Genomic DNA, 16,803 nt, shown 5'->3' with positions numbered 1-16,803 from the left:
CAGCCATCTAGGAGCAATACCTGTAGCCGTGCTGGAGCATATTTAGCTAGGCAGAGCCAGGGCACTTGTCTCGGTAGAGCAACTGGAAAAGGAAAGTAAGTCATGTTCTTTCTTCTTCTCTTCCGCACTGGTCCTATAACAGTAGACACTCATATTCCCCAAATCAGCTGTGCTTTTTGTGTCTGAAGCTGTTGCCAGAAAATGTCAGTGATTTTTAATAGCTTATTTATTTTCTTGCTGTATTTGTAGCTTTTTTTTTTTTTTAAAACGTTAGTGGGCTCAGGCAGGTTACAAGTACAAGATGTCATAGAATCATAGAACGGTTTAGGTTGGAAGGGAGGGACCTTGAAGATCATCTAGTTCCAACCCCCTGCCATAGACAGGGACAGCTCCCACTAGACCATGTTGCTCAAAGCCCCATCCAGGCTGGCCTTAAACACCTCCAGGGATGGAGCTTCCGCAAGTTCTCTAGGCAGCCTGTTCCAGTGCCTTACTACCCTCAAAGTGAAAAATTTCTTCCCCATATCTAGTCTAAATCTACCCTCTTCCAGTTTGAAGCCATTCCCCCTCATCCTATCGATACATGACCTAGTAAAAAGTCCTTCCCCAGCTCTCCTGTAGGCCCCCTTTAGGTACTGGAAGGCTGCAATAAGGTTTCCCTGGAGCCTTCTCTTCTCTGTCATCTTAGTAATGACTCCACAAAGAAAACTGAAGTAATAAAACAAAATGTTTGCCACAGTAGAGAGTTTTTGCTGCGTACAGCCTCTCTACTAGGTTTTAGAGAGGATCACTTCCCTGATGAATGCTTGGAGAAAGCCCTTGTTGGTTAGAGATGATGAAGGCCATCACTCCTCTCCTGTCTTGTTTTGTTTCTGTTGTTAAACAGAGGAGCTGATGCCTATTGTGTGCTCCTCTGCTTGGTCTCTATGCTGGCATGCTCCCATTTCTAAAGTGAGATATACTAGAGCAGCTAATGGTAATTTGCATCTATATGTGCTACTTTAAAGAAAAAAAGAGATAATTTGAATGTGTGCACATGTGTTTGCATTATTCTAGTGGTTATGGGCTATTTGCTATTCTCATGATTAAGGACTACCCATTCTATGAATCTTTGAAAACTTGAAAGAAACGATGGCACCCCACACAATGTCAAAATGTGCATTTGAAGTAAAAGCCCAGCAATTCAGATCTTCTGGTCTTGTTCATAGCATGTAAAAGGCTGCCTTGATGACACTTAGAGCAAATGAATTTCTCTCCTGCAGTCATCCACTGAACAAATTGCTTGATCTAGTTTGGTACAAAAGGACATGATCTATAAATAGTTAACAGAGCTTTCTTCAGGACAAGTGATCTATAGACTGGAACTCTCCCTTGGGGTCTTTTAAAAAAGTAAGTGCTGATATGAACAAAAGGAAAGTTTGTTTAAAAAAAAAAAAGAGGCCTTTTTAAATGAGATTGAAACTCACATACTTTACCTTCCTTTTGAAAGCCTCTGGCCAACCACTTCAAAAGTCCAAAAAGCTAACCTTACAGTCACTTGAAGAAAAGAAGAAAAAAGGTTGGTCCAATGTGAATATATTGTCAATAACTACAAGCTGAAAATGCAAGTTAAAATGACTGGTTAATTTGAATCAAAGAAATTGCTGTTGTAAAAGCATCAGTGAATTCAGTTTTTATTTGAAAGTCACTGTTTTGGGCCTAAAGGAACTTCTCTTTATGACGTTTTTATGAGTTTGTTGATGCACTGCATGGTTGGTCAGAGGGTCCTCTCTGTCCTATTTGATCTTTCATGCACTTTTTTGGCAGCTAATCTTGCGTGTTTTTAGACTGTTGCTAATTGTGGTAAGCAAAATTTTTAAGACATTTTAGTGTTCTAAAGGAAGCATCCATCCACCAAGTTTCTCCATGTGGCATTCTCAGAAGAAAGCACAAAAAATAGTTATCTATGGAAGAAACAAAAATAGGAAGCCTCCATTTTTGTGGCACTTTCAGCTTTGACTCTTTTTTCATTGAGATGCAGCCAGTCATTTTGAAAGTGGTGTAAATGTGGATTTCCCTGAAAAAGCCTGTATGACCTGCGCATATAAAATTGGGGGTTTAGTGGCAGTGTTTTGTGCAGGCCAGGGTGATGATGGTGGCAAGGGGACTGGCGCATGTTGCTGGTGTGGATGTCAGTGTCTTCAGATACATGCTACTGTGTGTATGCGTCACAGCTGGCACAAGGACCAGCACCAGCCAGTATGGTTTGTGCAAATATGAATGGGCAGAGCTTGAGAAGCAGAGATATGGCTCTGAGTGCTTGGGGGCCAGAAGGATCCTTTTGCTGTGGGTTTTGGGAAAGCAAATAATTCTGTGCCTACAGAGAAGCTGAAAGCTAAGTATCCAGACTATTAAATCACTTGGACAGGTGAAGGCTACTGACTTGATCAATGAAAAAAATTTAGAATAGCATGGTGGGAGTATGTTACAGATCACCTGATCTAGGTTAGAAAGTAAACTAAGACTTCACAGAATCATGGAATTTTCAGAGTTGGAAAGGACCTCTAGAGATCATCTAGTCCAACTCCCCTGCTAAAGCAGGATTGCCTCGAGCACATTACTCAGGACTGCATCCAGGCGGGTCTTGAAAATCTCCAGGGAAGGGGACTCCACAACCTCCCTGGGCAGCCTGTGCCAGTGCTCTGTCACCCTCACTGTAAAGAAGTTTTTACGTGTATTTGAACGGAACTTCCTATGTTCCAACTTGTGCCCATTACCCCTTGTCCTGTCACTGGGAACCACTGAAAAGAGTCTGGCTCCATCCTTCTTCAAACCACCCTTTAGATACTTGTAAGCATTAATAAGGTCTCCCCTCAGCCTTCTCTTCTCCAGACTAGAATCCCAGTTCTCTCAGCCTTTCCTCATAAGGGAGATGCTCCAATCCCTTAATCATCTTAGTTGCCCTTCGCTGGACTCGCTCCAGCAGTTCCCTGTCCCTCTTGAACTGGGGAGCCCAGAACTGCACACAGTATTCCAGTTGTGGCCTCACCAGTGCAGAGTAGAGGGGGAGAATGACCTCCCTCGACCTACTGGCCACACTCTTCCCTATGCAGTCCAGACTTCTTTAAACAACTGGAGGAAGTGTCTATGTCACAGAACATGGTCCTCATAGGGTACCCTGACATGTTCTGGAAAGGCAACGTGATGGGATGCAAGGAGGAAGATTTCTGAAGGGTGTTTGGGATAACTGGTTGATACTGGTCCAGGGTGGGTGAACTGGTGTTGACACAGCCAGATTTGCTATTTACTATCAAGAAAGAACTGGTTGAAGACATGATAATCAATAACAGTCTTGGCTGTGGCAACCATTACATAAATGGTTGGTGTTTCAAGATTCTGAAGGGAGTGAGGAACAAGATCAGCAGGGTACAGACCCCGGACTTCAGGATAGTGGACTTCAGCTTACTGTTTGTTTATTTGGCAGGTAGGGAGAATTCCATGGGAGACAGCTCTGAAGAGCAAAAGAGCTCAGAAAAGCTGGCAAATCTTTAAGGACAGCATCCTCTAAGTGCAAAAATACTCAGGAAAATAAACACCTTTATGAGGAAAACAGCTTTGTTAAGAACAGGCGTAATGGCAGAGCTCCAATGCAAAAAGGCAGTATTTGAGAGGTGGAGGCAGGGACAGGATAGAAAGGAGGAATTTAGAAAAATTGTCCAGGCATGGAGGGAAGGTGTTAGGAAAGCTAAAGCTTGCCTTGATGGTTGCAAGGGATGTTAGGAGCAATAAGAAGAGCTTCTACCACTGCATTAGCAATAAAAAGCTGAAAAGGGGAAATGCAGCATCAACAAAGGGATCACAAGTGGTTTGGTAACAGCAGACACAGATAAGCCCGAGGCACCTAATGACTTCTTTGCTTCAGCCTTCATCAGCAAGGTCTCCGCCCCTGTTATTTGTGAAAGAGTTCAGGGAGGAAGTAGATGCAGATCAAGTCAGCGATTGGGAGAGTTCAACACATGGAAATCCAATCCATGGGACCAGAGAGACTGTATCCAAGATTGCTAAGAGAGCTGACTGATGTAGTAGCAAGGCTGCACTCTATACTTTTGAAAGGTCATGAAGGTTGAGGGAGATCCCTCGTTACTGAAGAAAAGCAAATGTTGCACCAGTCTTCAGAAAAGACCAAAAACAAAGCCCATGGAACTACAGCCTCAGCAGCCTTACTCCAATCCCTGGGAAGTTCATAAAGTGAGTCCTTTTGGTCCACATTTCTGAGCACATGAAGAAGGTGATAGGGAACAGTCAGCATGAATTTACTGAGGGCTGATCAACCTGACAGCCTTCTGTGATAAATTGACAGGATTTGTGGACTAGGGGAGAGCAGTGAATATCATTTACTTTGACTTTAACAAGTCTTTTGATACCATCTTGCACAACCAGATGTATAAAAAAGCCTGTTGAGTAGTCAGGCTCAGTGGGTCATGGCTAGTAGGTTGTACTTTACTCAGAGGTCACCGAGGGTCTGTATTGTGACCAATCATGTTCAATAACCTTGTTGATGACCTGGAGGAGGCAATGGGAGTGCACGGTCATAAAACTTAAAGAAGACACAGAATTGGGGAAGCTGCTCAATACAGTCAAGGGCAATGCTGCCACCCAGTGGGACCTGGACAGGCAAGAGGAATGGGCTAATGGGAACTATGTATAACTAAACAAAATCAGTGTCTTTCTTGTGGACACAGTATCTAGATGTGGTCTGAGTTTTGAGTAGAAGGGGTTAATCACTTCCCTCTATCAGCAGACTATACTTTTGCTACCAGAGCACAGGACACTGCTAGCTGCCTTTGCTGCCAGGGCATGCTGTTGACTCACTCATGCCCAGCTGACAGGTCTGCCCACATCTCCAAGTCCTTCTCCACAGAGCTGCTCCCTAGGCAATCAGGTCCCAGACTGTATCACTGTAGTGGGTTCTTCCTTCCCACGTGCTGGACTTAACAATTTGTCTTGAATTTCACAAAGTTTTGATTAACTCCTTCCTCTTGCCTGGCTAGGCCCCCCTGGATGACAGACCTGCCCTAGAGTGTGTTAGCTGTTTGCCCCAGTATTGTGCCGTCTATAAACTCAATAAGAGTACACTCTGTCATCTCTTCCAGGACATGACCCTGAAAAAAGTCAAACACTTTATGGGTAATCAGACCCTGGGTCACTGATAAATAACAGTCCAAAGAAGAGGAGAAAAAGCATATACAAGAAGAAGGAACTTAACTGATAAGAACTGCCCACCTGGGAATTCTTTGTGGGTTTTTATGCATTTATGAATGACATGTGAAGTACAATTTGGTTGATACTATTTCCTAATGTGGCAGATATGACTCCCTTTTTATTCAAGGTACTTAAAGACAACGCGGGGGAGTTGGAGAAAATTGTATAGGAAGACTCAATAATTGCCAAGACAACTCTGCAAATGACCCCAAGTGCTTACAGCCTCCAGGTGGCTGGTAATTTTCAGGATAAGGAAGTATGTTGTGGTTATTAGATTTGGGAATATACAGAGAGATGTAAGACAGTGATTGAGCTCTCCTGCTGATTGGGAAAGAGTGGTTTTTTTTACGTTGAGGACTAGCAAAATATTTTACAAAATATCTGGGGTTTCATGTGTCCTGCTTCTAAAGGAAGCCTTAGACTCATCATCACCATAAAGACTTTGCTGTCGTTCCTAAGGATACATGGGACTGCAAAAGGCAAGGGACGATAGCTTTGGCACAGGACAGTTTTCACTTGCCTTTTCCATTCCGTATCCTTCTCCATTAGCTGGACAGTAGATTAGATGAGAATTTCAGGAATTTTGTGAGAACTGTTTGGGAACTGAAAGCCGCTTTGTCCAACTCAGTTTGGCTTAGCCTAAGATCACTGCAGATGAACTGATACTGAATACGGCTTCCTACAGCTGGACCTTCTATTGCCACACTGTGCCATGAGTCCTCTGCCCACCCCTTCTTCTGCACAAGTACCTGCCCTTTACCTGACTCATAAAAATGAAAGGAATCTCCTTGCTGTTTTGGCGTGGGTAGTGGTGTTTAGCAGTAATGGAGGTGAAGAGGCTTCTGCCCGAGACAGTTACTTTTCCCAGAGAAGAGGACATCTTTACCTTGTGTAGGCTTGAGGAAGGTCCTCAAACATGTATGCTACCTCACATTTACAACAGCAATGCTTGCTACCGTTGTTCCTTCCTTGCAGGATGATTTTAACGTTTCAGTTTGTAGAGTCCTTGCTGCCCACTGGATGTGCCTTAGATTTACAGCTAAACTAATGTCAGTTGAAAGGATTGGAGTCTATGACACTGAATATTCATAAATCTCCTGTGAATAGGGATATCTGCTTTCCCGAAAGGTAACATCTTTATGGGCAGCTGTCTTGATCAGAGAAAGATTTCAGCAAGGCAGCTCTGCAGAGGATGACTTTTCATTTGGTTGATCTGATCGATTAGGGAATGCCATCACTTCTGCTATCACCAGAGGTAGGATTAAAGGGTGTAAGAAATCAGGGTTGGGGTGGAATAAGCCAGTAGTTAGGGACAGGACTCTCTAGGCCAGGAGTTAAACCAAAATCGTCAAGTTAAAGTCGAATTAAACACCATGCTGGGAGGCAAAATTGGAACCATGGGATTAAGTCAGCAGAGTTAAGTTAGTCAGACTCAAGGCTGGGCTGAAGAACTTCAGGCATAATGTTTTGAAGCATCAGGCAGGAAACAAATGCTTGAGCTGCCCTCCAGTCTCCTGGAAAACCACCTTCATTTCCAGGAGAAAAAAAGTGACATGTGCCAGATGTATGCGAGACTTTGCATTAGTAAATTAACAGGGCTATAACACTCAGGCTTGTGCTGCCTCCTTTAATTGCCTGACATGCATATAGAATGCCAAATTATGTTCTCTAAAGGAAACTGAATGCAGATTATGCTTTGTAGCTCTTTGCACTATTGGTTAGCTGGTACCTATCATGCTGAACATCAGGAACTCAGTCCACAAGAGGTGAAGGGGCTGCTACTTGTGTAGTTCAGGTGCATGCCAGCGAAAGTCTGCAAAGTTGTGACAGTAGAGTAAGCTGTTGACCTTTTTCTAGCATTGTGTCTTGGACTTGTCATTCTTCTTTCTCAGACCTCATTTACAATAGCTTTTGAATTGGAAATTATTGTAAAGGAGGACCATGGCGGCTTTTATCTTTTATGCACTTACACGGGGACAATCAATCCTATTTAAAAAAAAATAAAAAAAAAAACCACCATGCCACGTTGATGCAGGTTAGCAATGGTTCAAACCACCATAGTTACTATAGAGTAATTTCCTCATGCAGCACAACACAATGTGCGTGTGCACGCATACACACGCGTGCATATACTTGGAACTGAGTAGTTGAGGGTAAAGCTAGGCTATATAGATGTGGTGTAAAGCACAACATGGCAAACTATGTGAGTGATTTGACTGGGATCTCCTTCCTGCAGTTGAAGTGTTAGTATTCATTGAGTGATGAGTCGTTCCTGGCTTTCTTATGAGCACAGAAAAAAAAAAAATGAGGAGATAGTCAGTGTAACTCTTTATTAGCCATTCCCATGTTCCCCTTCACCCCCCCTAAGACTAAAGCAAAGAGGTCCTGGTTTATTGCAGTATTTGTTAGGTTTTATTATCATATCCATTGCTAGAGGAGGAATGAAGGCAAATGCAAACTTCTGACAAGTTCTTTGAACATCTTATCTATTCCCCTACTTCTGCCAACTAACCTTGCTAGGCTGTTGGCTGCTGAATTGCAGAAGGAAGATTTGTAGTGAAAGTAACGTGCTCACTACATGGTAAATCTCTTTCCCTGAGTCCTTGTTTGTTTTCTCTGATGGCTTGACCTGGCGTTGTCATCCTACCTATTGGAGCAGAGAGACAACTTCCTTGTGATCCTCTTGGCTTCACATAATCTTCCCCAGTTACACATACTGCAGTGAGCCCCAGGTGAAAGCAGCTAAGGGGCTGTACCTCTGTTCTGTGAGAAGACTGCTTCAGTTTACTGGGGTATGCATTAGTTCAAATAAAATTTTTTTTTTTCCCCTTCTTGCCCTTTATTTTTTCTTGAATGGGGAAAATATAGTAGAGGCAATATATTGCCTGCTGTTTTTTCTGTTGCACTTAAGCAGCCATAGTGTTCCTAGAGTGCCACGGTTTGTTTAGACCTGCCATCTGACTGCTTGTGTCTCTTCTTTCAGGATGGTTTCCACCAGAAATTTTTTGATATTAATGTCATCTGGAATCAATGATGGCTAGACTTGTATAGACCCTTGTGAGGGATTTTAAACAGGTCATTTACCTCTGTGACACACTTGGTTTACTTTTCTTTTGTTCATCTGTACAGTGAAAAAAGAACTAATGATTGAATTGAGTTTTTGTGGCGTTATCGAGTTATATCTTGCCACTGGAACACCCTTCGCTAGGACTATAGATATCGGCTATAGACTTTCTGCGAGGCTGCATGTAAATCCCACAATGCAACAAGCACGGTGTACAGTTGAAGTTTTTTTGGTGGCCAGTAGCCTGGTAGACTCTCATACCATCTCCCCTTTTTCCCAACAGGAAGGTGGTAAATGATGTTTTCAGACCCAGGCTCCAGCACAGTCTTTCTTTGGTCATAGCGAGAGTGACAGGCAGCTTTTTAAATAATTGCCTTACCAAAGTTCAATTGCTAATCAAAGAGGGTTGAGACAGAGCACCTGATTTGCCTTTCTCCATTCGGAAAGTCTTTTTTCAGGTGTTTCTGCTGTTCTCAGTAAAGACAGTATTTGCTGATTCAGGTTTGCTGAGAGCAGGCTGGGTTCACCAGCGTGTTGCAGCTGCTTTGCAGCGCTGGGGCAATGCAAACCAGCTGCAGGTCTGGCTTACCTCAAACTGGGTTTATGGGTGGTTTGCATCACTGGAGCAGTGTAAAGTACCTGAAGCATGCTAGCTAATCTGGCCTATCGGTGAACCATTATAAATGACTTGTTTTTCTTCATGTTCTTTACATGTAACTTTGTTTATAGTCAAAGCTTGTAGAAACTGAGTAGATTGTATCACTAAAAGGCAGATTTTCTGTTCTAAACTGAAGTCTATGAAATTAGAGGGATTTTAAGCCAGGTGTTTTCCTCTTAACTGAAATAAAATTATCAAATTACACATTGCTTCTCTGCACTTGTCTGTTATGGATTTCTTTTGAGTTACACTAAGATTACAGTTGCCTGTTCTTGTTATAAGATGAAATAATGATTAGTCTGAGATCTAAAAGAGCAGGCTTTATGAGTTTTGTTTTGCAAAATGTGGGCTCAGCTTTTATTCTAAATTCAGTAATTTTCTTCTAGTTTACTAAGAATGTGTACAATATTTGTGGCATTGTCAATATTGTCTGTAATTTACTGATTGAAAATATTTTTGAGACAGAAATAGCCAACCATGATTTTTCTTCTCTTTATAGTAAAATATATAACTGAAATCATATTTACCTACCTCAGATAGCATGATCGGTGTTCAAAACATGTCACAAATACTAATCATTAATTATATTAGCCCACGTAGAGTATTTATTTTTTTTTTCATAATCCATCTCTTCCTCTGAGACTCTTACAGTGTCGAATGTGTGATGTGTGTGTTTTAAACAGTATTATACAATGAAAGAATAACAGAAGTGTCATTACAGCTACTCTGATCTACACTTTCTTCAGAACTCGGGATTTTTGCTCTTCACATAGAAATATTTTGGTATAAAGATTATGGGATGACTTTTTTTAAAAAAAATCTTTCTGGATAAACATATTGGCATTCAAGTCAGGAACTGTATTCCTCTGATCAGCTGTATATTAGAAGAAAACATGACAGAATTTGCAAAGTTTTTCTGGACTTTTGAGGCAAAACACCAAAGAATTAATTACTGCCTCATATTAATTAAGATAACAATGCAAAACCCTTCATTAGAAGCGTAGGAAAAGTTCTTCCTTGGTCCTTGGAGAGAATATTATATGCAAGCCCTGTTGTGTGGGTTGCGAGGTGTCACTGGAATTTATATGCATTACTTGTCTAATTGCAGTAAATGTAGCATGTCCAGATAGGTTTAAAAGTTGGATGGCTGTTTGTTACTTGCTGGAAATCACTTGAAACCTTGCTACTCGGAGGCAGCTGTTCACAGGTCCTTCACCTCTCCCCAGAGATAGCTGGAAGAGTCTGTTGTTGGACCCTGTCTTTTATGGCAGAAGCAGTAAACATGACAGGTTGTTTGGGAGCCATCTGTTTTAAAATGGTTGCTGCTTTGTATGCAGTAATGAACTTGAGATCAGTTTTCTGTCTGTCTTCATAGTAACAGCCTTGTTTGGTGTCACAACAGGTGGAAGTTGATGGGATGAAACTAAACGTGACCAGCGAGTGGAACCTGGCGTCACCCTTGTTGTCTGTCACCATTGATGGCACTCAGAGGACTATACAGGTAAATCCACCAACGCTTCATTTGTAAAGCTGAGATAACCAGAAGCCTTTGGGTATACAAATAATACTGATACGTGGGGTCTAAACTTGCTGCATCATAAAAATTACGTGATGTTGTGCAAATAACATGCTCTTTCTACTTTGAATACACCCAGGGCTTCAGTGGAGTGAACTTGTCTCAGACTTACTCATCTAGAGGGTTGAATATCATTCATTTAAAGAGTTGTCTTTAGGATCTCTTTACTTAATGGCTGTGAGGAGACAGTTTCTTAATCACTTAAACAGTAATCTGTTCTTTATTTTTTACAAAAAGGTGGGATCCTGCAGTAAAATCATTCTCTTCTTGTTTGAATTGCATCTTTTTCCACTTTAGGGCCTTTGCAGGTGGAAAGTTGCAGGACAGTGCATCTCCCATGTGACACGTTATTATATATTCTTTTATGAAATATAAGTTCCATGGCTTGAAAAGTGTAGAAAAAATCCAAAACCTATGTGGTTCGAAGAAAAGAGGCCCCGAAAGATTAATGTTTATTCATTCCTTTTGACCACTAACGTGTTTGAAAACAACTCCAAACAAAAGGGTGTGCCTTTAACTGCCATGCAAATTTTCAGAAGGCAATGCCAGTCAGGATTTACGTATTTGTTGATAAATCATTCATTTATAAATACCTATTGATCTTGGAAGTAGTGAAAGGAAACCAAAAAAACCCCCAACTTTTTGAGTTTTTAAAAGTATTTTTCTACATATGATGTTATCTGTTTATTTTGCATACATTTATCAGTGGTCAGATTTCTGATCATTTACAGTGGAATATGTGAATTTATTTTTTCATTTTCACCCCTGGTAAATTACCCAAATAGAAATGTTATTTTTGCTGTGACTGAATTTAAAAGACTGCAACTTGAAGATACAATATTTTTTATCTTTCAAGGATAGTATTGACGGAGAGTGAAATTTTCATGAGATGCCCAAGTAAATTCTGGACTTAAGTTTTCTGGATTTCTTGAAAGGTTAATGCTGGCTTCAGGGCTGGCTTAAGTATATCTAAAATAATTTTGTATTCTAAAGTGTATTTTTATCTTTTAATACTGGTCCGTTTTGCTTCTATTTTATAAAAGAAATTCCTAATTTTGATTAGGAAAGAATATCAATTTATGAAGGTACGGAATTTGTCTAGGAGAAAAACATTATATTTAGAATGGATAACCGTATTCAGAAGGCCTCATTGCAAACTGTATCATAACTATACGGCTGGATACAGGTCTCTAACTAATAGTAGTAAGGCCAGTTAACTAAAAGTGTAGTATTTGAACTGGCACATAAAATTAGTTTCGAAATTAACGATCGTGAGATCTGAACATGCTTTCTTCTAGGAGCTGAGCCAGCAATAGTGTTGCTTGCACTCCCTGAGTACGACCAAATTGTTTGAAATACTGCAGGGCTAGCCACAGCAACAAGCACTGAGCTGGCTGCCTGGTATCTATCCAACAGAATGTGGAATAAGCACATATGTTGTTTCTTTCTCAGATGTTATCTATACGTCTTTGCTTTTAGCAAAGAAACCCAGTAGCTTGAGAAGTTATTAATCTTTTAGTGTATGTATGTAAATTTATGGGAACCTTAAACTTGACCTCTGCTATCCGCTCACTGGAATCTAAATTGGTTTTTTGGTTATATATTTCTGTAGACTTGCCCCGCTGCAAGAACCAAATTAGACAAGTGTATTCCTGTAGGTCAATTTGTCTCCAAAAGCAATTGACCCCTGAGTCTTGAAGTATCTTCTTTCAGCAAGACTTAGCCCTAGAGCCATTTAAGCAACAAATATGGATGAATCGAATAATTCCAGCTGTGCTTTATTAATTTTCAGCCAATCTAATTTCTCTTCATAGTTGGTTTCATTCTTCTAAATTTGCTCAACCAAGTACAGTCTTTGTGAACATTCTATTTCTTTGAAGGTTTGATTTATGCACCTTCGGCTCGATCCTGCAGTCTGGCCCCAATCCAGCAAAGCACTTAAGCATGGAAGCAGGAAATAAATAATTTTAAAATGTTTTGGTTTAAAATGTATTTATGTAAATTATAGTCTAGACATTCAAATTGTTGCATATCTGTCGCACATTTAAGAATTAGTAATTAAGCGTGCTCCTGTGTTTTCACTCCTCTGCTGAAGGCTCAGTGTGTATTAGAGCAAAGCAGAGCACCAACTCTGCCACGGAGTTAAGAAGGCCTGTGAGTTTAAAAACCAGGTTTTGTCGGATTATTTCTAGAGTACGGGACCCGGGAATACATCTGAGCACCTGAGTATGTGCCCTGGTCACAGTCTGTCTAGGGCATATCAGGGCACAACTAGGATGTGTGGCAGCTCCCTCCCTCCCGCCCTCTCTCCCTCCCTCCTTCTCTCCCTCCCGCTTTTGTTTCCTTTGCAAGGAAGCCCATCTGTGTGCAGCAGATGGGCGCTGCAGAGTGCCTGGCCGGGTCCCCAGGTGATAGAGGGACCAAAACCCTGGGGTATACTGCAGGTCTGTTTGGCTGCAAGTGTAAGCGCTCTGAAGTCTTTGTGCTGCTTTGGATTACTGTGAAATCCATGGGATGTTAGAGAAGATGACGAACTGATGAAAACTTGGGATCGTTTGAGCAAGAGAATTCAATGATACAGTCTCTGGGGCTGAGGGTGCGGGAAGACCCTGTAGCATTTCTTGAAGTACGCAGATTCCGTCATGGGATATTTGTGGTGGTGGTGTTGTTTTCAGTAATTCCTCAGCTAATCCTGGCTTCTCAGCATTTTCTCCACTTATGACTACGCTCTACCTCTCATTTGGGGAGGCTGAATTTAGCGCTTTGTAAGGTGTAGGATTTTGTTTACCAAGCAAATGAAATTCTTGTGTGCAGAAAAACTTTGCCAAAATGTTTTCCCCTACCTGTTTCCAAAGATGTTACTGGTTCAGAATCTGACTTACGCTTAGCTATTGTGTTTTTGGAATCTGCCTTTGCTGAAAATCAGAGAATAACTGTAGGTATGTGCTTACAATATGTTTTCCTGAGGATTCTGATTTGAAGGGATTGGCTGTTATTTAATTTGAAAATACATATTAAAAATACATATATATATGAAAAGCATTATTTGAATATGGTATAGCTTTTCAGGCAATATTTATAATAAAAATAAACAAAATGAGGTGCTTAATGATTCCTGTGAAGAGCACGTGGAAAAGAAGAAGTTGGTTGAGTTGTGGAAAAGAACCGTAAGAACTCCAGTGGAAACTGGAAGGGAGAGCGGTGCTTCAGAATGGTGTCCTGGAAAGTGTAATGACAGTTGGAAGAGGGGCAGGAGGCAGGTTTTGGGACAATGAGGGCATTTTTAACCCTCTGCCTCTGCACCCATGTACAAGCAAGCTGGATTTCAGTAAGCCCTGTGCCTGTAGAAGTTGTCTACGATCTCTTCTCTCTCCCTGTGTGTATGAGCTGGGAGGGGGTGGAAAGAGAGAAGGGAATAAGCTGCTTTTTCCATAGAGCTGAACATTTCCTTTTATTCCCTCATGTGAACCAGAATCTAAGGGGACCTCAAGATAAATCAATGAACCCATGAAGTCCAGCAGATGGACTTGAACCTAACTGCAAGTCTGTCCTTACTACAGTCAGGTTGCAACTAGGTGCCTTCTACTGGGACACTGTGCAGGAAGATCAGGTATCTGCAGAGAGAGCAGGTTGCCCAAGAAAAAAAATGCTTGTAGGAGATCCTCAAACCTTCTTTGGTTTGGCATTAGTTGTGTTTGGTCAAGTTCTCAAAAACCACCCCACTGACCATTCAAATTCTTATGCTGCTCTATGGCAACACCACATGGACAAATTTTACAACTTCTTACTGCTGTTAAATGCTCTGCTTTCATTTATCCCATCATCAGACACTCACCCATCCTTATATACCACATACTTGCAGACATTTCCCTCTAGCAAAAGAATTCTGAGACAGAATGAATTTTTTGTCACCATCTTTTGCCAACGCTCGCACCTCTTCATCATATCATATGCACCCAGCGTTTTCCCCTGGAATATTGTCAGCTCACACTGGTTTCACAGCTCTGCTAGCTTGCTGTAATGAAACCTCCCACCCTCTAAAGGTAGTGCAGGTATTCTGCCTGGAGTCTGGAAAACTCTTGGTGGCTTTTGGCAGCTTTGGCAAAGCAATTTAGCTGGTGATGCCTTCTCTTTGTATTTCCTGGATTTCAGAGGATTGGTCTCTGCTGAACTGAAGCCCTGTAGGATGTAGACAGAACTCAATTGGACAAGGTCCTGAGCAGCTCAGTATTACTTGTGACGTTAGCCTTGCTTTGAACAGGGAATATGACTATTGGATTTCCAGAGGTCCCTTCCAGCCTAACTGTATTCTATGACTGTTGGACATCCCAAGCTCTACAGTAAAAAGGTCTTTATAAGTCACAGCAAGGTGTAATTAAGAGAGTAATGGAGTTACTAAACAAGAACATGATCCTGTAAAACTGAAATCATCAATATAAAGCTTCAAGTGTTTTTGTGAATGAAACAGATGAAGCTTTATCCATGGAGTTTTGTCTACTTAGTGTTATGGGGAATTCAGTGATGGCATCACTTATTTTTTCATTTAATTTATTTATTGCATCAACAATTGCAGCAGGAGCAGTATGTTCTCCATCTTGGGATATGACAAATTTAAGTGCTTCTCTGATACAATGTTTCTTTTTACTATTATTTTGGTTTATAATAACAGAAATAATTAAAATGCTGCAGGTTATGAAGCCTTTCTTCTGGGGAAATGTCTGCCATTCTGGGAAATGTCTGACAGGAGAACAAAGCCTATGCCCAAGTATTCATTTCCTTCAACCCTGTGGAGACTTTTTTCAAACGTGTAATGTTTTTTTCTTTTTAGAAAAATTACCCACTTTTTTTTTTTACTGTTTTGAGATCTCAGATGTAATCTGTGATAATGACATATTATATAGGTTTTTGATCTAAAGTACTATTACTTCAGCACACTCATTTTCTTAAACCCTGAAAATTATTTTGGGAAGCTTTAGTGAGCAGTGTATATGAAGACTGCTCGACAGTGTTCTTTAGTGCTGTGCAATTACTGCACGCTAGCTGCTGTCGTCATTTACCCATGATTTCAGAATTATTTTTGCTAGGTTGTCTCTCAAAGAAGGGATTTGCAAACAGGGGCAGACATTTGGATATATTCTATCCAAATTGTAGAATGGTTTAGGTTGAAAAGGACCTTAAAGATCATCGAGTTCCAACCCCCTGCCATGGACAGGAACACCTTCCACTAGAACAGGTTGCTCAAAGCCCCATCCAGCCTGGCCTTGAACACTTCCAGGGATGGGGCACACGCAGCTTCCCTGGGCAATTTGTTCCAGTGTCTCACCACCCTTATAGTGAAAAATTTCTTCCTAATATCTAGTCTAAATCTACCCTCTTCCAGTTTGAAGCCATTACCCGTCATCCTATCACTACGTGCCCTTATCAGAAGCCCCTCTCCAGCCTTCTTGTAGGCCCCCTTCAGATACTGGAAAGTTGCTCTATGGTGTCCCTGGAGTCTTCTCTTCTCCAGGCTGAACAGCCCCAACTCGCTCAGCCTGTCTTCGTAGGAGAGGTGCTCCAGCACTCTGATCATCTTCATGGCCCTCCTCTGGACGTGCTTAAACAGGGCCATGTCCTTCTTATGTTAAGGGCTTCAGAGCTGGATGCAATATTCCAGGTGTGGTCTTGTGAGAGTAGAGTAGAGAGGCGGAATCATCTCCCTCGACCTGCTGGCCATGCTTCTGTTGATGCAGCCCAGGATGTGGTTGGCCTTCTGTGCTGCGAGCACACATTGCCGGGTCATGTTGAGTTTCTCATCAACCAGCATCCCCAAGTTCTTCTCCTCAGGGCTGTCCTCAATCCATTCTCCACCCAGCCTGTATTTGTGCTTGGGATTGCCCCAGACCACATGCAGGACCTTGCACTTGGACTTGTTGAACTTCATGAGGTTTGCACGGGCCCACGTCTCCAGCCTGTCTAGGTCCCTCTGGATGGCATCCCTTCCCTCCAGCGTGTTGACTGCTCCACACAGCTTGGTGTCATGGGCAAACTTGCTGAGGGTGCACTTGATCCCAACGTCTGTACTGTTGGGTAAAGAAAAGCCAGAGTGTGAGCCCCAGCACTGGATTCCTGATGGCCCATATCGATTAATTTGTAGCTCACTCCTTGGCTTTGTTTTAGCCTGTTCCAGTTGTGGCTGACCTAGACAAATCTGGTACAAATTTATGCCATGCTGTATAGACCTAAGCAGTGGGACTGAGATAGTCATGGTCATTTGTCTTTGGG

The 16,803-nt window shown here is 41.7% G+C and overlaps 1 protein-coding gene across 1 annotated transcript in view; it reads left to right on the top strand.

The window, feature by feature from the left end:
• The window catches only part of PCCA (propionyl-CoA carboxylase subunit alpha), a 296,132-nt gene that overhangs the window by 209,250 nt on the left and 70,079 nt on the right, over positions 1 to 16,803 (top strand). The window contains exon 20 of the mRNA XM_082498677.1: positions 10,366 to 10,464. Within this exon, the coding sequence (XP_082354803.1) occupies positions 10,366 to 10,464 (99 nt within the window). The remainder of the gene's footprint in view (positions 1 to 10,365; positions 10,465 to 16,803) is intronic.

The sequence above is a fragment of the Vanellus vanellus genome, assembly GCF_965231255.1.
Source record: "Vanellus vanellus genome assembly, chromosome: 1".
Lineage (NCBI taxonomy): Eukaryota > Metazoa > Chordata > Aves > Charadriiformes > Charadriidae > Vanellus > Vanellus vanellus.
This window is presented reverse-complemented; position numbering and strand designations above follow the sequence as displayed.